This window comes from Phoca vitulina, unplaced genomic scaffold (genome assembly GCF_004348235.1).
Source record: "Phoca vitulina isolate PV1807 unplaced genomic scaffold, GSC_HSeal_1.0 scaffold29, whole genome shotgun sequence".
NCBI lineage: Eukaryota > Metazoa > Chordata > Mammalia > Carnivora > Phocidae > Phoca > Phoca vitulina.
In genome coordinates, this window is record NW_022589732.1 from 11180255 (window position 1) to 11202510 (window position 22256).

Consider the following 22256-nt stretch of genomic DNA (forward strand, 5'->3'; position numbering starts at 1 on the left):
AGATCCAGTGTCTTTTCTTACAACACCATAGTCTTTTATTGCAACATTTTCCTCAGTTTAGAAAACTGTGTCCCCACGAGTGGACGCTTGTAAAATGTTATAAACAGAACAAGGCCTGTCATGCACGGGCTGAGACGCCCACCCTGCTAGGCCCCAGGTCAGACAGCGCGGGATGGTCTGTGCTCTTGCTTCCAGAAGGGGAGCCTGGTTGGCCTTGGTCCACAGGAAGGGAGTCCTGGGTGAAGCCTCCGGCGGGGCAGCCATCCTACGGGAGAGAGGCACAGGTCTCACATAGGCCTAGGGAACAAATGGAACTGACCTGGGCCACAGCCCAGGCAGGGAGGACTGAGAACCCCAGTGAGGCAGGGGTCCCCAGGACTCTGCCAAGGACCCAGAGGTCACCATCAAAAGTGAGCAGGGCCTGCATTTATTCGGATGAAATCACCAACCACTTCCACTATGGAGATTTAACCTATGTCTTCCAAAATAGACTCCCTCCGATGGAAGTCCTCTCCCAGATAGAGTCATTTATGTACCTAAACACAGAGAGTGGCAGGCTGGGCCCCCACAAGTGTCCCTGGGGTTGGCCAGGAAACCAGAAGCGCAGAACCCCAGAGGTTCCCACAGGGTCCCCCGCCCCCAGCATCAGCTGGAGTTTTGTCCCTTACAAAATCGGCTGAGACAGCAGCGTAGAAGCACACAGAGGTTCACCGGGAAGCCCCCCTCTGCTCCCTGAATGTGAGCCCAATGGCAACCCACCCAAGGGTCCCGTTAGCTCAGCTGCCTCTCCTTAACTTCTCCAGCGGCTGGCAGGCAGGCCAGGCTTCAGTCTTAACCCACTAGCTTTGTAAAAACTCACTCTCGGTTAGGACGGGCTAACCGGGAGGGGAGTCTATCTAATTCTTCCTTCTTAAATGTAACCTATGGTATATAATCAGGACCTAGAAAAGGAAATATAGAAAGTCTCGTGAAAATGAAAGACTGTAGGGACTAATAGTTTGAAATTAGGCTCCTATTAACAACCTGAGTATTGCAAAATGCATGGGCTTTCCCTCCCAGGATGGGACGGGAGAGGCTCAGGATGCAGGCCATCTCTACCCCAGCTCCCCTTCCTTAGCTGGTCTCACCATGCAGGCTCCCCTTCCTGCCCTAACAGACAGCATGCCAGCCACCAGAAGACCCTGCTCTCTCCTGCTCTGAGAGCCCTGAACCCCAACACATGTGCACGCCCACACACGCGCACACACACAAACATGCATGCACACGCACGAGGGGCCTGGGGTAGAGAAGGCCGCTAGACCCTCCCCAGGACCAAGTGGACCCTCAGCCAGCAGAGCTGCAGGCCAAACTCTCCAAACCCAGAAAGAATCCTCTAGGAGGTGTCTTTTTGCCAATGGCTCTCTCTCTCCCTCTCCGGGTTTTGGCTCTCTGTAAGTTGTGTGTCTGATCAGTACATCCCTGGCGTCTTACTCCAGGAGAAGGGCGTCTGCCCTTTGGCATTCGTCAGGCGGGTACCGCCCGTCAAGCACTCTGTCCCCCCCCCCGCAGTACCTTGTCTCCCGCCCCGCTCCGGCTCAAGGTGGAGACTGCCGCATGGTCTTCCAGCTTGAGGAGACGAACAGGTCCCGGCTCTTGGCCAGCCGAACCATGAGCCGCCCCACGTAGAAGCCACTGATCTGGCCCACGCCGTCGTTTCTCCCCATGGCCAGGAGGAACGTCAGCGCCCCTGTGGAGCAGACACGTGCGCACAAACCAGACCCCCGCTCACCACCCGTGGGCCTGCAAGTCCCAGGGCACAAACCCTCCCGGGGCCTCCTGTGTGAGGACAGGGAAACGCGTAAGACTTTCGGGGAGACAGGCGAGGCCCCGAGGTACGCGGGGCTTCCTTACCTGGCTTGTAGGCCTTGAGGGGCCTCTGCTTCATGGAGTTGACGATGTTGGCCACGGCAACGCTGGCATGCAGGCCGGCGTGATAAGCCATCTTGGGCTCCTTCACGTCTGCACAGTCGCCGATGGCGTAGACGTGGCTGCAGCCCTCCACCTGGAGATGCTCGTTCACTCGGAGCGCGCCGTTGCCGGCCAGGTGACTCTCTGCCGGGCAAAGCCAACCCAGAAACCCTGTCACGTGGCCGGGAGAACACGGAGGAGATACCCGGCTGGGGCTGGGTAAGCCGCCCTCCGAAGGCACACTCCAGAGGCACACATCCACCTCATTTAGGTCTGCCTCAGTCCCCACCTCAGAACTCTTCCTGCAAAGTCAAGGGGACTATTCCGGGATGGAAACCGGTAGCACGTGCCGTTTTCTACAACACGCACGACCCTGTAAAGTCACTGCCTGACAGGGACTGTGCTGCGCCTCCGCCAAGTCTTGGATTTCCCTTTGAACAGGGAGCAGATTTTTTAAGTCAGTGCAGGGCTCTAGTAAATGATAAACTTTTTAAGGGACTTAAAAGAATTATTTTTGAAAATATAACATTAAGACAAAGGGGTGTAAAATTCTGGGATCTCTGGCCATTATAGGCGCTCGATCCCACCCCCACGCACGGCCTGGACTAGCTTCCTTCTTCTGGGATCCGCCAGTTCTTTCCCGCAGGACCCACACAGGTGCTCCTCGTCCAGGAGGGTGCTACGGAGTAAATGATAGCGACCTGGGGACACAGCAATCATGGGGCCTGAGGAAGAGTCACAGAGTCTCCAGCTCACACACGGAGGCCAGGACTCCACCCCTCGCCCCCCAGCCTCCAGTTAGCTGGGGAGTTCGCTATTGAACCTGAGGCCACATTATTTCCTCTACTCCCCAAATGGTCATTCCAAGCTCAGTGGCCAAAGGTCTGGATCAGGGTCTGGGGAGAACAGCAGACCTGTGAATAAACAGTAAAAAGCCTGACTCAGGAATTTCGTCTCCTCCATGTTCACAAAAAGTGAAACAATGGATCTTTCCTTCGCTCTGAAACCTGTTCCCAGCTCTCACCACGAGGGGGCGGGCTCCGATTTTTGAAAGATTGGTCACTTGGGCCACCTTGGCCTAAGTCATGGCCAAAATGCAGGAAGGCATAGCAAGAGTGGACCCAGGCCTGAATGTAAAGTTTGATGTCACCATTCAGAAGAGACCTGAGCTGTTGGGAAGGAGGGGTGAGGAAGGCAGGGCGACGCTGATTCCAGGGGGGAGAGGCCTGCAGGGCCTGCGGCGGCCGGACAGTGAGGAGGCGGCCTGGGGAGTGGGCCCCGGCTCCTGCTTACCGAATGCACTGTAGTAGGCCGAGCTATTGATCTTAATACCGTTGCAGACGATCACCAAGTTGGTGGCCACCTCTGTGCCTTTGTCCGTGTGCACCTGGATGCACTCTCGATACTCGTTAAGAGGCAGATCCTCCAGGTTGCTCACCCGCTCACCTGTCAAGTGAGATCCATGAGCGGGAGGCCGGCAGGGGGTGGGCACGGCACCAAGGGGCCCGACAAAGCGATCCTTCCCTCCTGCCTTCCTCCCCGCCCCTCTGCCAGTCCACCCTGCTGCCCCAAGAAGCACAAGGTGGCCATCCGACCCCCACAGAGGATCCAAAGGGAGGAAAGTTCCCAGAAGCAGTGTGGGAAAGTGAAGCTGGATTTCCCAAGAAGTTCTGGGAAAAGCAATTTGAAGAGGACCTCAACCACACATCCCGGAACGTCAGCCACACCAACCAGGGAGCAAGACCCTCCAGGCGCACCGCCGACTAAGGTGAAAGCAAGAAAAGTCCAGAAGCTCGCCCACACTCTGCACTGCCCCAGAGTAAAGGTGGTCCCAGTACTGCACGGCCAGGTACAAGGGGACCAAGAGCCGGGAGGGGTCTGCACAGAGCAGGCACGTCACCCCTCCCTGTGGAAAGCGCAGAGGCTGAGCCCCGTGACGTGTGCCGGTCACGGCGCCAGGGTTAGGGACCCACTGTCTAGACAAGCTGGGTGGTGCTCTCCCCTCCTGCTCTCCACAAAGCTCACACTCCTCAAACAAAAAATATAAACCAAAAAGGAAAAAAAAGCCCAGTCTACCACAGAGACATCATAATTCAGGTCAAATCCTTGAGGTGATTTTTTAAAGCACTCAGCGAAGTGGTCCCACCTCCGCCGGACAGTGTGCCGCCTCCTGGCCTGGGGGTGCCGTGAGTACCAGGGCCTCTGCCCAGTCTGCAGACAGGCACACCCCCCAGCTGGACAAGGCTCAAATGCTCAAGCCCAGGACCCCGAGGGCCCTCGAGCTGGGGCAGTGAGCCTCTGAGCCTGATCTCGCCGGGCCAGGGGGAGGGGTGGGCAGGGGGGCGGTGGGGGGCACGTACTCAGCAGCAGCTGCACGCCTTTCTGGAGCAGGATCTCCTTCGCTTCCTGCCGGACGGAGGGCAGGATCTCCTTGTCGGCAAGGGCCACTTGGGAGTGGATGAGAGTGACCTGGACAAGCGACCATGGGGCAGAGAAGGAGCCACTGAGTCTTACAAAGAGAGGCTCACAAACGCGTCGGTCTCTCTCCCCGACCTCCTCCCCACCCACCAGTTTACTGAGGCCCCAGAGAAGTCATCTGCCCAATGCCGGAACCAGGTAAGGCGAGCTGGGCCGGAGCCCACATCTGGTCGGAGACTGTCTCAGAAGGAGCCAGTGCTCCACAGCCCACAGCCACCCACCCCAGAGCCGCGGGGGGATTATTTCCAAGGGTCTCGGGCACTGATGATTACAGTCCATACATAAGCCACGGCCATTGTGGCTGCCAGTCAGGCTGGCGTTCACATTACGGCCAGCTCTAACACTGGCACTCCCACCACGTCTCCTTGCCGTCTGGGTTAGCACCGGGAAGCGGGGGCAGCCTGGCACGAGGCTCGAAGCTCGGGCTTTAAAGCCAGACTGTCGGAGCTGAAGTCTCCTCTCAGATACTCACTCGGACACCCCCCAAAGAGTCCGTCAAACAGGGATGCAGTGCCACCCACAGGCAATTAGGCAATTTGTGACGATGAATTGAGAAAACATGTAGAAAGCACATAACTCAGCACATACTGAGCCCTGAATAAAGGGTGGACACTATTACTTGTATCTGTCCATAGACATATGCAAATCCTACTGAGTGGCTTACAACTTCAGTCTGGTCTTCACCCCATAAATCCAAATTTAAAAACTTTTACATCAATCACTCATAATAATGTCCAATACTTTGTCAGAGAACAGCCATATAATTAAATTAGCCCATACTGATCTTTTCAAAACCAATCTGCCTTTCCCTCGGGAGAAAAAACCAGAGACAGTGTCCATGGGGTTCTCAGAAGCCAGTCTAGCATCAGCTGCAAGCAAGCTCTTGCCTCAAGGACCCATAATTACCGCTCATCACTCGGCCGTCTGCCGAGCCTCTACCTCCTGTGGACGGTCTCTTTCTCTCCAGGGCTCCGGGCAGGTCCTCCATCCCCCCATCATTCAAGGGGCCCTCCTGCCACGGGCGCTGGCCAGTCCTTCCCCCGCACAGGCAGTGAGGGGGCTGCACGGCAGGGACCCCCCTGCGGCTACTCAGGCCAAGGGCTACCGTCTCGTGAAGACCAAAAGGCCGCCGCTTGCCCCAGACAAAACGCCACCTGCGGGTGTCTCTGACCAGGCCAGCTGCCACCAAACAGAGGGAATCAAAGTCTACGTTTATGTCTCAAGAAGCTGAACACCGCAGGGGACGCGAGCTCACCTTCTGTAAGGTAGCCCTCCTGGGCTCACTGCCCCTGGTTGGACCGGAGGGCAGGCCCCCTCCCTGAATGAGGACCGGCCCCGGCTCTGCGGGACATCAGGGGACTCCCCACTGCAGAGAGCGGGGGCCCCGGAAGCACGCGATCCCGCTCCGCAATCGTGGAGCGCCGCCGCCCGGGCCCCAAGCCAATCCCCCGCGCTCCTTGCACAGAGACACCGGGCTCTGAGAGTCCAAAGGCAAGGCCGCGTGCCCACCTCCTTCTCGGGGAATTCGGTCTTAACCTCCGCTGCCATCTCCACTCCGGCAGAGCCGCCTCCCACCACCACCACCGACTGTGAGCGCTGGACCTGGAGCGGAAGGAAGCGTGAAACGCACCCTCAGACCCAGCCTGTCCTGTGGCTCGGCCAGGGTGGGGGCTCCTTGGCCAAAGAAGAGTCCCAATTTGGGGTCCAAACGTGCTTCCTCGGGGCCAGGTCGTGCTGGGCGTCTCCCCGCATGTTCTCGCTTGCCCACCATTCCACCATTCAGGTGACCACGGCCCAGGTCTGTCTGAGTTCACAGCCAGGATCCTAACCTCCACACTCACATCCGTTCATGACGGTGCAAGAGGCTCCCCAGGCTTCTCAGAAGCTTGGCAGGGTGGGCAGGACCTGGCCATAGTCACGCAGCTGCACTCGCCGTGGGATCCTCCTCTGGGGCTCCACTCCCCGTCTTTCAGCAGTGCCAGACCCTGCCCACCCCTCACTGAAAACTGCTTGAGGTCACGGATCCATGCCCGCTCCGTAAAACACAGAGGCCTGTGCAAACGGGACCCCAAGAGAGACAAGTCGGGGATACAGCAGTCACTGCATGAGGCCTGGGGTGCTCCTATCCAGACTTCGAGGAGAGACAAAGGTCCCCACCAGGGAGTCTCTTCCTACTAACTCTCCATCTCCATGGCTGCGCCCGGGGGTCTCCTTGCTGCCGCCCCACATGTCCCCATAGCGGTTCCCCTCTCGCCGGGCCCCGCCTGACCCTCGCGGCCCACCCCCATCCCCCACCCCCCACCCCCAGGCCAACGGGCCGCTCACCTGCTTCACCATGTCCTCGTAGGCCTGGATAGCAGCCTCCCGGCTGGAAACCTGATTAAATTTGCCCGGAAAGAGCCCGGTGCTGCCAGTGGCCAGGATAAGGTGTGAGAAGGGCAGGGCCTGTGGGGGGCGGGAGAAAGGAGGTGAGGGTAGGCCTGGGCTTCTGCCTGCGATCGGGCCCACCGGGCAAGCAGCACCGGGGGGGAGAGGCCTGGGCACACCGCGGCCACCCTCCTCTGAAAGGAGCAAAACCATCACGCTGAGCAGGACAAGGGGAAGCACTAGAACCCGGGCCATACCTAAGGGAGCAGCATGCCCGTCCTGCCGGGGCCGCCACACACAGGACTGGGAGGGGTGTGCTCCCACGGCAGCGGGCAGGCTGGGCACGGGAGGCTGCAGTGAGGACAGCAGAACCCTTAGCCTCCTGTGTGCAGTCCGTTAGGAACCTCCTAGGTATTTCCCAAGAAACTTCCCCTGCTCCCACAAAAAAAGGAAGGGAGGGAGGGAGGGAAATTCTGTTTGGAGCCTAAATATAGAAAGTTGACAAAATCAGCACTGCTCTGGTGGGAGGGGGAGCGGAGGGGCTGTAGCCCTTCAGCCCCTTCTCCGTGGGGGCCCAAGATGCCCTCATGGTCCCTCCTAGGGCTCTGGAAAGCACTGCCCAAAGCACAGGACAAGGAGACTCGGTCATCTTTCCAACCGAGAGATTCCTCAGCCCTAAAACTAATTCAAGGAAGACAGATTCGCACGAAGTCACTGAGGACAGAAATTGTGTCCCCTAGGGCCAGGCTGGAGGCGGCCCTTACCATGACATATGGCAGCTCCCTGATGGATCCCCAGTCACTGCAGGGGTATGCCAGGCTCTGGGCTATTCCCAGGGCTGGGGAATGCCGAGATGAGTGCAAGCCTCTCTGCCCCAGTGAGCTCCCAATTCAGGGGATGTGGGATCATGTGTGCGCCTAGCCTTTGATTCCACATAGCAGGGAGGGCCCCCACGGGCCGGCTGGGCTGGGGCCTGGTCTGGGACACTAGCTTTCAGAGTGTAGACTCTGGGGTGCAACTGTCTGGCTTCAAATCCTGGCTGAGTCTCTTACCAGCTGTGGGATCCTGAGCAAGCCATTTAACCTCTCCGTAAAAAGGCTATACCACCTCCCCCACGGAGTCATGGTGGGCATGAAATGAAACTAAGTAAGGCTTGGGGCGCCTGCATGGCTCAGTCATTGGGCGTCTGCCTTCAGCTCGGGTCATGATCTCAGGGTCCTGGGATCAAACCCCGCATCGGGCTCCCTGCTCGGCGGGAAGCCTGCTTCTCCCTCTCCCACTCCCCCTGCTTGTGTTCCCTCTCTCGCTGTATCTCTCTCTGTCAAATAAATAATTAAAATCTTGAAAAAAAAAAAAGAAAGAAAGAAACTAAGTAAGGCTAAGACAGTGCCTGGCATATAGGAAAGGCTCAGGAAAAGTCTGCTGGGGCCAGGCCTTTGCTTATGAGGAATCTGCTATCCGGCCAGCACCACGTGGGGGCTATTGATGACTCTCCACCCTTGAGAACATCCAGGTCTCATCCCACCGGCAGCTGCGGCCCCCTGGGGCCTCCTGAAGCCAGCTGAGGATCAGGTCAGCCCCCACCATGCTCACCTCACCATCCTCGAGCAGCACCGTCTGATTCTGCAGGTCTATCTCTATGACCAGCCCCTGCCGGAAGTTTTCCTTGAAGGTCACGGAGTAGGAAATGAATGTCTTTTTGGCAAACCCTGGGGAATGGGTGCAGAGGAGGTCAGAGACTAAAACTGGGCTGCCTGCGGGAAGCCAGAATAACTCAAAACCTTTCCTGAGGGGTAACCTTGGCCAAAGAGCTAAGCCAGTGGTATTGTGGACATACCACCGCCCCCGACAGCGCCCGCCTGGGCCTCACCAGGTCCCCGGAAGCTCCAGCTCTTACTTCTACAGCCTTGATACGGTAGCTGCTTAAGGCCAGTGACCTTAAGAATCTCCAGAATTTCTCTAAAGGTGGAATTTAGGCCTTGCCCTAAGTGGCGAAAACCACCCCCACACCCACAGCGGTGACAAGACCACTCTCACAAAGAAAGCCCCAGAAAAGAGTCCATTACCACTTTCCACGGAGGCCCGGAGGGCTGCCACATTGTGATGGAAGCAGTCCTTCATGTCCACCAGCATGAAGGGGATGTTCAGTGCCTGCAGCTGGCTGGCAGCAGCTATCCCACCAAAGCCCCCACCCACGATCACCACGCGCACAGCTCCCACGTCCACGGACACCTGGGACCCCATCTCGAACCAGGCACTGCTGGGATAGGAGGAGAGACCACATCAGAATCAGGGGGCTCAGGTGCTGGGCGGGGGGGGGGGGGCGGACACAGCAAGAGAGGCCTCAAATGACAAGACTTGATCTTTTAATTTATTATTTATTTTTATTTTTTGTAAACTCTACACCCAACGTGGGGCTCAAACTCATAACCCCAAGATCAGGAGTCACATTCTACTGACTGAGCCAACCAGGTGCCTCATGACTTAATCTTTTAAATTATATAACTGTCTATTAAGGAAATTCCAATTTTGTAATGTGTGAATTAAATTCCAAAGGAACAAGGTGTACCCTAATTCTACCCCATTGCCCAACCACCAGTTCCCTTCTCGGAGGCATCCGAGATTACCCAGTGTACATGAATCCCTCCAGATATTCTGTGCACCTACAATGTTACTTTTTGCACACATCAAACAAATTGTTGTGTATTTTTTTCACTCAATATATTTGTTCCCTCGACAACGTGCATTAACTGGGTTCCTGCTTTCTGGCATGCTCTGTGCCGTGGACATGCCGTAATCGCGGACGGACAGAGATGCGGTCTCTGCCGGTATAAAGGCAGGACCTGCAGGCTCGCGGGGCCGGGTGGCCGAGGCTGATGACGGGAGCTGTGCAGTAACAAGAGGCGGGGGTGCGTACCGGTGGGGAACCGGCAGGCACACGGGGCAGACACTGGACTCCGCCCCGCGCGCAGGCCACCACCTTGAGCCCTAGGTTGAAGGAGATCAATTAGCAGGTTATGCCGAGCAACCCGTAAAACAGGATGTGGTACGATGAAGGTCATGACAGTAGGGTGGGGAAGAGGGGCCTGCGGTGGGCAGGTCACTCCACTGAGCATTCCTGGGACAGCGGAGGTGCACCTGAGCCACGTCCCCCAGGAGAGGGGGCAGAAAGCAATGTCTGCCAGTAAGAAAGAGGGTGGGGGAGAAGCACTGATCACGCAGGCTCCGGTCAGAGGGAGTGGGGTGCCGGGTCCTGCCTGATGCCTGCGACAGGGGAGCGGTCACCTGCAAGAGCGTCTGCAGAGGGCAGAAGCCAGATCTGCAGGCCAAGTGTGCCCCAGGCTCATGCTCACACGGGGACTGCGGCAACCTGACCAGTTCCTGGCAAACTGAGAACCAACTTTGGTTGAACCCCTAAGGAGCTAAAATTCGAGAACCACTACCTGGCCCCGAACTGGACGCTGAAGGACGGCTGAGGCAGAGGACAGCATTGGGCTGGGTCACTAGACGCTGAAATGCTGAGCACAAAGGAAAAAGACAGGAGCAGTTTGCCTGTGCTTTCCTAGCTAGCCTGGGAGGCTGCCCACCACCAGGCTCAGCCTCCCGAGGGCCTGGGTCGTCTGGTACATCCCAGACTCTGCCTCTAGGGAGGGCGGAGGGGCTGGCCTGGGGCTGCAGCGAGGGGCCCGGTCCCCAGCCCAGCTTAGCCCCAGAGAAGGGCACTCATGGTGCAGGCCTCAGGGCTCGCTGGGGTGGGAGCCCCGCTGCCTGAGGAGCTGAGACCCTGAGAGCATCCTGCGGAGAGATGCTGGCTCAAGGGCAACAGACAATCAAACCTCCTCCTGGCCTGTGCCAGGCTTCAGGGAGAGGCAGGAATAAGCCAGGCCACCGGAGAGCAATGCTAAGGAAAGAAACAAAGCTTCCCCTGCACAGAAAGCAGCAAGAGAAGCTGATAGCTGCTGTGGGCTTCAGGGAGGGGATGTTCAGGGCGAGGGGCGGGGATGCAGAGAGGGGGAGGGCAAGGAAATAAGAAATTGAACTTAACCTTTTTTTTTTATTTTACTTATTTAGGGGTGCCTGGGTGGCTCAGTTGGTTAAGTGTTCGCCCTTGGCTCAGGTCATGATCTCAGGGTCCTAGGATGGAGGCCCGCATCGGGACTCCCTGCTCAGTGGGGAGCCTGCTTCTCCCTCTCCCTCCCTCTGCTCATGCTCGCTTGCTCTCTCTTGCTCACTCTCTCTCTCAAATAAATAATAAAATATTTCAAAAAAAAAAAAAGGATTTTACTTATTTATTTGAGAGAGAGTGAGAGAAAGAGAACACAGAGGGAGAGAGCAGAGAGGGAGAGGGACAAACAGACACCCCTCCCCACTGAGCAGGGAGACCAACACAGGGCTCAATCCCAGGACCCCGAGATCATGACCTGGGCCAAAGGCAGACGCTTAACTGACTAAGTCACCCAGGTGCCCCAGAAATTGAACCCCAACCTTGAAGGTCAACCTTGAAGGACAGACAGCATGTTCCAGTCCATCTGGGACCCTCTCAGACAGCACTACAGGGAAGGGAAGGCTACTACTCTGTTCTATATCATCTATGTGGCCTGGGGCACAACGCTTCCCCTCTCTGGACCACGATTTACCCCCTGTAATGGGAGGGGACACACTGAGATGTCCTTGCACACGTAAGTTTCCAGGACATGGTGACCCCCCAAGATGGCCCCCAGATCTTCCCCCACTTACAGAGGCAGCTTATGGACCTCCAGGAACCGTTCTCATTCAAATACCCACTGTTTCATTTCTCCCCTGGGGGAGAGAGAACCTGGGGATGGGGCGGGGTGGAGGGGGTGGAGATTTGGCAGAGGAAATTAGAAGAGATTTAACTTTGTTTCTCATTAGCTAAATGGTCCCCAGTGCATTGAGGCTTGTACATTCTACCCATTTTACAAATGAGGAAACTGAGTCCTCAGCAGGGCTCTGACCAAGACAAGTCCCCAGGAGTGCCACTTTCACGGCTCCAGGCCTTCAGAAAGGTAGTCCAGAACTGGTCCCCTGAGTGTTCATCAGGCTGAATCTGCCAATTGGGCCAGAAAGAGAATACTTCCTGGGGCCAGGACCCAAGAGGGCCTAGGGACCCAGCCAGAAGTCAGGAGAGGACCCCAGGAGCTGAGCAGAGCCTGTGAATGTGGAGGGCTATGGAAGAGGTGCATTTCACCTGCCCCCTTCAACACACCCCTCTGTGCTAGCAGCCTGAAAGGAGGTTGGGGAGAACCCAGAGAACTCTGTTTCCAAGTTGGCTGGGCACAGGCACTAGAGAGGATACACAGCTTGCTGGGGAGACAGGGTCCACCATGGGTCAGGTCACACCAGACCACCAGGGCAGCTCAAGGAGGAGCCCTGAAAAAGAGTGGAACCAGGGGCCTTCACCACTGAAGGCAAAGCTTAGGCCATAAAGTCCAGTGGCAGGAAGGGAGGGGTTGGAAGTTCAGGGAACGAGGTGGGGAGGCCAGGAGGGCAGGTGGCAGGGGCCAGCAGACCCATGTCACACTGCCAGGGCTATTCTCAGGCCTACCCCTAGGCCGTAACCACCAGGGTCTCCTTCCCAGTGAAGAAAGCCCCACGACCCCAGCATAGGCCTGACGGACAGTGGGTTGGCCAAAGGAGTTGAATCCCTGCTCCCTCAGCCCCCAGGGATCATCAGCTGGCTTCCCCAAAGGGCTAACCCTGGCCTCAGCTAACCCCTCCATGAAAGCAAACTGCTTCTCCACACTCCCAGTGGAGGGACTGGGGCCTGAGGGCAGAGCCAGGCCCCTAAGGGGCTGCCATAGCTGGGCCAGGGGAGGGGAGGTGCTTTTACACTCCAAGCTGCCTGAGGCCTCTCCTGGAATCTGTCCCTCTCTTTCCCCTACTAGCCTCTGACACTCCCACTTGGGGAATGGGGGCTGGCAGTTCTCCAGCCCATTCCACCCTTCCTCCTCAGCAGCCTCCCCTGCCCAAGGCTCTTGGACACACCAACGGTCCCTTGGCTCTTCCAGTGCCAAGTCTTGCCTGGCCCTGAGGACAGCCAGACTCTGCTGGCCACAACTACTTGGGGACACCGAATCCTGGGCCTAAGCCATAGACCTGCGTTCCCAGCTACATACCCTAAAGGTGCTCTCTGTCAAATAAATACACAAAATCTTAAAAAAAAAAAAAAAGCCTAATCCCACTGTGTACAATCGGACACAGACACCCAGCTCCATAGACACATAGACACATAATGATTCCATCGGCTAGCATTCATTGTGCTTTTATCCATACCTCTGTGCTGAACAGCTGTGGATTTTTGTCCCCATCTTGGAAACCAGTTTAATAATTTGTCCAAGTTCCACCCTCAACACTCTGACCGGAACTGCACTCCAAACCAAAACGCTAATAGTGGTCACCAGGTGATATTTGTACTTTCCTCTTTAAGCTTTTGTTTTGTTTTGTTTTTGTATTGCTTGAAAAATTTTAACTGAGTATGTCCTTTTTATAGAAATAATAAAGGTTTAAAACCAGGGCAGGCCTCCTACCATCTATTTTTATAAGCTGAGATATTCCTATATTACACTAGTTGAAAGTATACAATTCAGTGGTTGCTAGCACATTCATAAAGTTGTGCAACCATCACCACAATCTAATCCCAGAACATGTTCATCACTCACCAAAATAACCTCTTACATTAGCAATCACTCCCGTGCCCTTCTCCCTCCAGTCCTGGGCAACCACTCATCTCTGTCTCTACAGATTCACCTGCTTCCTACCTTTTGCGTCTGGCCTCCTTCCCTTAGCATAACGTTTCCAAGATTCATCCAAACTGCAGCATATATCAGTATTCTTTCTTTCTTATAGCTAACATTCCATCGTATGGAGATACCACATTTTGTTTATCCATCCGTCAGTTGGGTTGTTCCCACCTTTTGGCTGTTATGAATAATGCTCCTATGAACATCTGTGTACAAGTTTTCGTGTGGACATTTGTTTTTAATTCTCTTGAGTGTATACGCCTAGGCGTGGGATAGCTAGGTCCTATGGTAACTCTAGATTTAACTTTTTCAGGAACTGCCAGACCCGTCACCTGATTTTGAACTGAACATCAAGCCAGAGAGAGTGACCCCAGGGAATCTTAACTACATCAGTCTAGACTCAGAATGTTAGCATAAAAGAAGATCCAAGAGAACAAATCCTAATTGTCCAGCAACCCTTATGGAATGCTACCTTTGCCACCTCCCCAATACACACACACACACACACACACACACACACACACACACAATCTGGTTTACACTTGTATTTTCTCAGTAAATCCTGTTTTCTCAGCCAAAGACACCAGCCTGACTCCAGGAGGGTTCTTCTCCAATAATACAAGCAAGGGCCTGTTAGGAATCTACTGAGAAGTGAGGAAGTTACATTTGTGCCAAAGCTGTTAAAAGGTCATGCCTCAGAAGACATAAGAACCATGTGGGCGCTAACCAAAGCGAGGACATGGCCCCAGCATTGCTTCATAGAGATTACAAATAAAACACGCAGTTTTTGAGTCATAACAGTTACACCAAGGGTAGATTTCCACAGCCATGCTTCCAAGTGGCTGTCTGAGTGAGGGGGCCACTGGAGTGTGACTCACCCTGAACATCCCCTCGCCATCTTGGGGTGGGGGAGGGACAGGCAGCCACACTCACAGGTCAGGGAAGAGGGGGGCAGGCTGAGAGTTGGCATTCCATGGCCAGCCCTCCAGGGGATGCACACTGAATATAACCCAAAAAAGACTGATTTCTGAAGGAAGACAAAGCCTGAAGAGGGAGCCGCTCTGGGCAGACTCATTCAGGTGGCACATACACACTCACAGGGAAAACCAAGACCCTGGAACTTGGACACCCTCCTGGGAGCAAGTCACTTGTGGTTCCCTCAACACCCCAGCAAGAGTCTGCTCCCCACCTGTGTCTGGACCCTGGCTTTCTCATCTCACCACCAAAGACCAGTCTGGCCCTGGAGGACAGCGGCTCAGGCCAGCTCCACCTGGTACCCGCTAAGTAGTCCTGAACAAGACCAGGCCCAAGTCTCCTCCCTGAGGTGGAAGCCCTCCAGATGCTGGCTTCGGCCCAGTGCTCCTTGGAGGGCTCCTCTCTAGGCGCAAGGGTGAGGGCAGGGCGGCTGAGAGTTTGGGGTGCTAGAGTGGTCATGCACACCTATACACACCAGCCTGAGCAGGCCTCCCTGATATTTTACTTATTTTACCTGCTGGCCTTCGAACACAAGGTACGAGCTAGCTGCCACACCTAAAAGCCCTTTCCCAAACTGTCTGACCCTCTGCCCTGTGCCCGGCCCTCTGAGGGATCATCAGCTCCCCAGGGCCTCTCCCCTTCCCACCCTGACTGTACATCCAAAGGTCAGAAGGGCTCTTCCTGGAGGGGAAAGGCGGGTGTGTTTAGTGGGGTCGGGGGGGGGGGCGGGAAGGAAAGCGCCCCACATCAGCCACTAGAAGCAGCTCCGGGTGGACTTCAGGCTTCCTGGCCTTCCCCAGCCCCGCCAGAGTTAGTTCAGGACCACTGGCCTTTGTCCCCTTGGAACCTGGGGCTGCATGGGGAGAGAAGCGGCCCTCCTAGCGCACCCGAGTCGGTGGGCACTCGGGTAAGCCCAGGTATTGCCCCCCTACAAACGGGGGCTTTCCTCCTGCCCGGTAACACTAGTTCCCACCCAGGGGTGACCCTCGAGCACTCCCAGGGTGGGGGCGTGAGGGAGGGGCCGCCCGTCTTACCCGGGATGACTTCGCGAAAGTTTCGAGGGGCGGATGGGGAAGGGGCGAGTTTGCCCTACCCTCGCCGTGACTAAACCTCCCAGTTTTCGTGTGCTGGGGGAACTGGGGTGAAGCAGGCCTGGGCCCGGTTACCCCGCACGACCGCCCTCCCCCGCGAGGGCCCCAACGCCGGCGCACCGACCTCCGACGCCGTCCGCCGCGTCTTCCAGGCCCGGCGAACCCCCTCCAGGCGTATGCGGGGCCGAGCGGGCGCAGGGACGCGGGGCCCCTAGAGCCCGCCCCGTGCACCACCCCGCCGGGCCGCCCCCGCCCCGGCCGCTCCGCTGTCGCCGCGTGCCCGGGGCTCCTCCCGCTGGACGTGGGCGTGGCTCGGCGCGCGCCCGCCCCCCGGCACCGCTCCCGGCACCCCCAGAAGGCGCCTCGAGCACTGCGGCCGCGCACCCGACCCCCCGCCCCGGCACCGCCCCCCGGAGGGCGACCCGGACACTACGGCCGGGCACACGACCCCCCCCTCCCCGGCACCGCCCCCCGGAGGGCGCCCGGAGCACTGCGGCCGCGCACCTGCCCCGGCCGTCCCCGCCCGCGAGAGCCCTAGCAACCAGGAACGCCTTCCGGGTGCCTCCGGCTTCCGCCGCCTTTCGGCCAGGCCCCTCGGAAGCTGCGGGAGCTCGGCGCGGCTGCGGGAGCTCGGCGCGGCTCCGGGGCACTGGCGGAGCCACCTCGGGCGGCGGATCACCAGCCTCCGGCTGCACGCATGTAAATGCCAATCCGGGAGACCGCGCCGGGCACCCCGCTGTAAGCCGGCACTGTGCCGGGTGCGGGGGAGGGCCGGGGGGCAGGATGGAGAGCCAAACAGGTGCGGATCGCGGTGTCCAGTCCGGGGTAAACACACAAAACTTGTATCGCTAACCGCAGTACCAAAGACCGGGGTTGCGCAAAGGAAGCGTGCCAAGGCCTCTCTCCAAGGATGAGAAGGGGTGGGCCCCGGGGAGGAGAGAGGCAGCTGTGCTCTGGGTGTGCAAAGACCCAGAGGCAGGACAAAAAGCTGAGAGGGGGCGTTGCAGAGGCGGCCACAGGACAGAGTGGCCCCGCGTGGACAGGGTGTGCAGACCCCCAGGCCCTGGTGGAGATTGGCTGTGTCATCCCCAGGGCAATGGGATGCCACTGCAGGGCTTTAGGCAGAAGAGTGACAGATCTGACTTATGTTCTCTAGCGAAAGGATGGGGGAGTGGCAGGGCTGCCTGAAATTGGGGAACTAGTTAGGAGGGCAGTCCTGGAGACAAAGGAGTTTGACTGGAATATGGAGAGAAACGGACCGGCGCAAGCTACAACCCGGCAGTAGGATGTAGCCAATTTGGTGATGGATGAGCCATCTTCATCTATTTAATGCAAATATTAGCACCTACCCCAAGAGTTGTGGAAAAGATCCCATGAGATCATCTATGTGAAGTGTTTATTTTTTTTTTTTTTAAGATTTTATTTATTTGCGAGAGAGAGAATGAGAGACAGAGAGCATGAGAGGGAGGAGGGTCAGAGGGAGAAGCAGACTCCCTGCTGAGCAGGGAGCCTGATGTGGGACTCGATCCTGGGACTCCAGGATCATGACCTGAGCCGAAGGCAGCCGCTTAACCAACTGAGCCACCCAGGCGCCCTATGTGAAGTGTTTAGCTTGGTGCCTGGCCCACAGCAGCAACCCCCACACAGCAGCCCTTTCTTACAGCTGTTTCATGTGGGCAGATAGCCTGCCCAAGGCTACACAGTGTGTCGGCAACTTCGGGCTCCCAGCCCGACGCTCTTTCGAGTACTGCCCTCCATCTTCCCGGTTTTCACAAATATTCACAGCAGCGTGAACTGTTCTGTACCTTTTCCAAAACCTGTGTCCAAGGACCTTGTATCCCCTGGTATACCCCTGGTAAGGGGAGGGTTGTGATCAATGCCACCTAGAAGACGTTGGTGCCCAGAACCATCCTGAGCTGGAGGGAAGCTGGTGTCCTCCGGTAAGCGCCCTACTCACATTATTAGCCCACACAGTCCAGGCTTCTTTGGAATCCTTGCCTCTACTACTATCCCGGCTGGCATCCTGCCCCCTGAATTTGGGCCGAAGAAGGGGATTCAATCAGAGGTATGGGAGTCTCTACCTCCTTCTCTCAGCCCCTGGGGCCACAGGAAAGCAACCCCACAGAGGGCTCATGCCTTCAGGAAACCTTCAGAGAACCACAGCGTGGATGCCCCAAGCCTTACATTTGTCCTGGCCTTTGCAAACTTCCAAATAGCTTTTATCTCCTCTTTTCCGTCCTGACACCCCTAGGGAAAAGTAGGGCTGAGGTTTAAACTCTGACACCAAAGAGGACAACAAGCATATTTGACCCGCTCTGGGGGCAGAGATGCTTTGCTGGACTGTGGATCCCCAGCATCTGGCATCAACCCCAGCACCTGGCTCCCTAGGAGTTTACTAATGTTTGTGTAAATGAATGATTTTTTTAACAATTAAGGTATAATTCACAAACCATAAAATTCCCTCTTTTAAAGTGTACAGTTCAGTTGTGTTACACTGTGCAACCATCACCACTATCTAGCTCCAGGACATTTTGTCATTCCAAAAAGATACCCCATACTCAATTCCCCAGGCCATTCACCCCACACCACTCCTCTCTTCCCACCCAACAGGGCCCAGAGCCGTGGGACTGAAAATCAGAGCTCCCTGCCTAAATTTTGTCTTTGAATTTGCAAGGGCCAGAACTGGTAGGAAGGTATGGTTTGGATGCCGAAACCCTGGCAGGCGTATGGAACTTTAGTGATTAGTAGGAATGGTGGGCAGATTGTTTAACATCACAGAACCTAAGAGAAGGAAGCATTGCGGGCTCTCAGCCACGATGAGCCCACGTTTCCTGACAGACCACAAGTGGCTTTACAGCCAGGTCCCAGGGCTGGGGGGAGCTCCAAGGTACTGGGGTCAACTCAGGGGCCAGGAGAAACTGAGGCAGTACCCCCACTCGAGGAAGAGGCAACCCTTAACTCTGGCGAGCCTGGTAAGCACTTTCCTTTTCCTCCTGTACTTCCAGCTACATGCATAAGCCTCAAAGGACAGGGGGAATCTCCCTGTTTCCTCTTCTCTGCCCCCAAATGTGGTTTGCTTATAGTGCTTCCATCTAGGGAAAGACTATATTCACGAGGGTAGGTTCTACTGCTGGGCCAAGTAGACCCTCGAATCGAATGGCTCAAATACAACAGAAGGGCATTTCTTGCTGGGTATCAGTACCAGGCCAATGGACTGGTTCATGAAGCTTCCCCCTGCACACAGTCATCCTGGAACTAGCCAGCCAGAGGCCATCTTTAACAAGTGGCTTCCAATGTCTCTTTCAGAGGTTGCCTCCATTCCCATAAAGGGGAGGGGGTGAGAGTGCAGAGGTTGTTATAGCCAGGCCTGGAAGGGCTACCCCTCCCTTCTGCTCTCACTCGGGGAGCTGGAACTCCCGGACACAGCCACTGAGAGAGGGGCCGGGAAATGCAGTGTAGCGCATACCCAGGAGGAAGAGGGACGCTGGTAAGCTGGGTCCCAGCCTCCCTGGTTTTCTCCCTGTGCCTCTGCTTGTCTCTTCTCAGCCCCCTGGCAGGCTCCTGCTCTGCCTCTGTCCTGTCAACACTGGCAGCCCCAGGCCCTTCACTGCACCCGCACCCGCAGCTTCAGCTGGCAGCACCCACAGCCTCATGGACAAAGCAAACAGCTGTGCGGGGCTCCTGCCAGCCCAGGAACCCACCTCTGCAGGCGCGGCCCCAGCCATAGCAAGGCACGAGAAGATGATGGGCCCAATCAGACATCTGGTCTCTGGGGCATTTCTTGAGGGAATTTGAAAACGGGGCATGTGATAAGGAGAGCTAGAGATCAAAGGGCATGGACAGAAGGGCCAGAATGTGGTTTGCCAGATGCAAACTGTGCTTACAAGGAAGGAAAGACCCTGTGGGCAGAGGAGGCCAGAAGAGGGGGAATAAAGCAGAGAGGATGCCGAGTCCTCAGGCATCCCTAGTGGCCCCTAGAGCCTCCCCAGGTCAAGGAGGTCTCTGGCACCTGTCCACGAGGTTCTGAGCACTAAACCTATTTTTATTTAGGTAACAGAAGTGAGTCTTTGTTCCTAAGACCCAGCTTGGCAGGGTCCGCCAGCTCTCCACAGAGGTCATTCTATGGTGTGGGGGTCCTACTGGGAAGCATCTGCCCAGCCAGGGACATTTCCCACCCTGCCCTTTGCTTCTGGCTGGGGCCAAGTTCTTGCGGAAGGCTGAAGGACCGTGAACAGGAGTGATATGCATCACTTCTGGTCTGATGCAGTTAAGAAGCAAGGGTGGCTTCCTTCCCTCTTCCTAATTGATATGGGAAACAAAGGCAGAAGAAAAATTATTAAATTTCCTTACTACCTACAGCCCATTGACAAGTCCTTGAAATAGGCAGAGTGACCTTCCTCTAGGGACTCAACTGCCTCGATGTTAATACTTTGCTAAGGGCAAAAGGCAATCCTATCCCAACCCCCCCCCGCCCCAGATCCTGTAAGTCTACTTTAACATATAAAAATTCCTTTAGAAATTTCCTTTGTCTCTAAACCCCCCAGATATGTGTTGGCAATCACCCCTCCCACCCCCCCGGCAGGTAAATGCCCACCAATATACATCTGAAGGGCCTCATGACTCAGGTTTTATTAGACAGTAATAAAAGACCTTTTCCCAACAATAGCTAGCCCTCTCAAGGTCCTGGAAACCTTGCTTCCAAATTCCTTAGAGACTCACACTATCCCTAACCCCCTCCCAACTTGAAAGTATATAATGGGCCGCTCCTCATGACCCCGGTACAGCTCTTCTGTCCACAGGTCCTGTCCTCGTGCTGTAATAAGACCACCTTTTTGTACCAAAGACGTCTCAAGAATTCTTTCTTGGCCATCGGCTTTGAACCCTAACGTCTTTCCTACATCACCAAAGAAGTAAAAAAAAAAAAAATCACTGGGTAGGCTTGTGGGGAGTGGTAATGGTGGCCCGCGTGAGAAGAGCAGCAGAGCATGATGGCAGAGGCAACCCAAGGGGGTCAGAAGATTGGCCACATGCAGGGGATGGAGCAAACAAGTAAATAAACTGAGGATAAGAGCATGTGTTTCTCACCGACAGGAGGGAAAACAAATAGGAAGACGGGAAAGTGAGAATGAACCTCGTGGCAGTTAATACAAATCCGTACTCTTGCTGGTGACTCAAGGCTTACCGCATACAGAGACAGAAACAAATATAGATGTAGGGTCTACTGAGAGGGCCCAGGAGCAGCTACACCTCAGAACAATAAGCACACCTTGTACCTAGATCTTGGCTTCAGAACACCATTTTCCGGTAATCAGAACCCTAGAGAAATGTCTGGTTCCCGGAAAAGTATAAGGCAAGCCCAGAACATTTTTGTTTTGAAGGCAGTGCTCAAAGAACGATGGGGAGATGCCAAAAGAAGGAACAGAGAAGCTAATCTGAAGGAGCTCCCACCAGCCAACAGACAATTTCGGCCTCAAAGTAAATAGACAAAAGCAATAGACAATTTCAGCACCAAAATAAATAATGACAATAATAGATTATAATCCACTGAAGAAAATATGAATCCATGAGTCCAAACAGATACAATTAAACCAATGGAAGTTTCAGAAAGCTCTTATAACAGAATGCCAGCTAATAACTGTAGGAGGAATAATGAAAATAAAGAGTGACCGTTTCACAATGATTAAAGTTATCCAGCCAAGAGACATAATGGGTGATAAACATCGTGGGTGAAAGTGGGATAAAGAACAGTGTATTTATATTGTCTCAAAGTGATTCCACACAAAATAGTTACTAATTACAAAGCGGGGGAAAAAAACCCACCTTTACAGTGGAGAAACCTAGCACCATCTTACTCAAATGATCAACATTATCATCTGTAATAGGACAAATAAACATCATGTGCCACCCAGTAGGTCACAATAAAAAGACGACATCATTAATGTGATATCCCAGCCGAAGATGCATATTCTGAATCTAATCAGAAGGAAGCTTGGACAAACTCAGGCTAAGGCACATTCTCTGCTACCTTTAGGAAGGTCAAGGACATCAGGCTCCAGGAAAGACTGAGGAACTGCTCCAAGCAAAGGGGGGATCAAAGCCATGGTGAGTGGGTGTAACTCAGGATCCCAAATCAGACTTTTCTGTTACACAGAACGTCACAGGGGCATTTGTCAAAAGTGGAATGAGGTGGGGCACCTGGGTGGCTCAGTTGGTTAAGCGGCTGCCTTCGGCTCAGGTCATGATCCTGGAGTCCCGGGATCGAGTCCCACATCAGGCTCCCTGCTCAGCAGGGAGTCTGCTTCTCCCTCTGACCCTCCTCCCTCTCATGCTCTCTGTCTCTCATTCTCTCTCTCGCAAATAAATAAAATCTTAAAAAAAAAAAAAAAAAAAAAGTGGAATGGGGTGTCTGGGGTAAGGGTGTCTGGGGATTCTTGCAACTTTTCTGCATGTTGAAATTGTTTCAAAATAAAATTATTTTTTGAAAAGCAGGAATGGGGGCGCCTAGGTGGCTCAGTCGGTTAAGCGTCTGCCTTTGGCTCAGATCATGATCTCAGGGTCCTGGGATCGAGCCCCGAGTTGGGTTCCCTCTTCAGCGGAGAGTAGGCTTCTCCCTCTCCCTCTGCCTCTCCCCCTGCTC

At 55.3% G+C, this 22256-nt stretch overlaps 1 protein-coding gene across 3 annotated transcripts; it reads right to left on the bottom strand.

Moving 5' to 3' along the window:
* Window positions 1-9: 9 nt before the first annotated feature.
* Window positions 10-15863, bottom strand: AIFM2 (apoptosis inducing factor mitochondria associated 2). Of its 3 annotated transcripts, none has more exons than XM_032423816.1 (10): window positions 15744-15863; window positions 8859-9052; window positions 8386-8501; window positions 6751-6870; window positions 5935-6027; window positions 4308-4416; window positions 3241-3393; window positions 1891-2091; window positions 1552-1726; window positions 10-265 (listed from the first exon to the last, which is right to left on the bottom strand). In XM_032423816.1, the coding sequence occupies exons 2-9, from the start codon at window positions 9034-9036 to the stop codon at window positions 1575-1577; spliced, it is 1122 nt and encodes a 373-aa protein (XP_032279707.1). In that variant the 5' UTR covers window positions 9037-9052; window positions 15744-15863; the 3' UTR covers window positions 10-265; window positions 1552-1574. The 3 variants fall into 3 exon arrangements, with proteins under 3 accessions (XP_032279707.1, XP_032279706.1, XP_032279705.1); XM_032423815.1 differs by having other exon boundaries at window positions 29-265; window positions 1891-2118; window positions 8859-9049; XM_032423814.1 differs by having other exon boundaries at window positions 29-265; window positions 1891-2118.
* Window positions 15864-22256: the final 6393 nt, after the last annotated feature.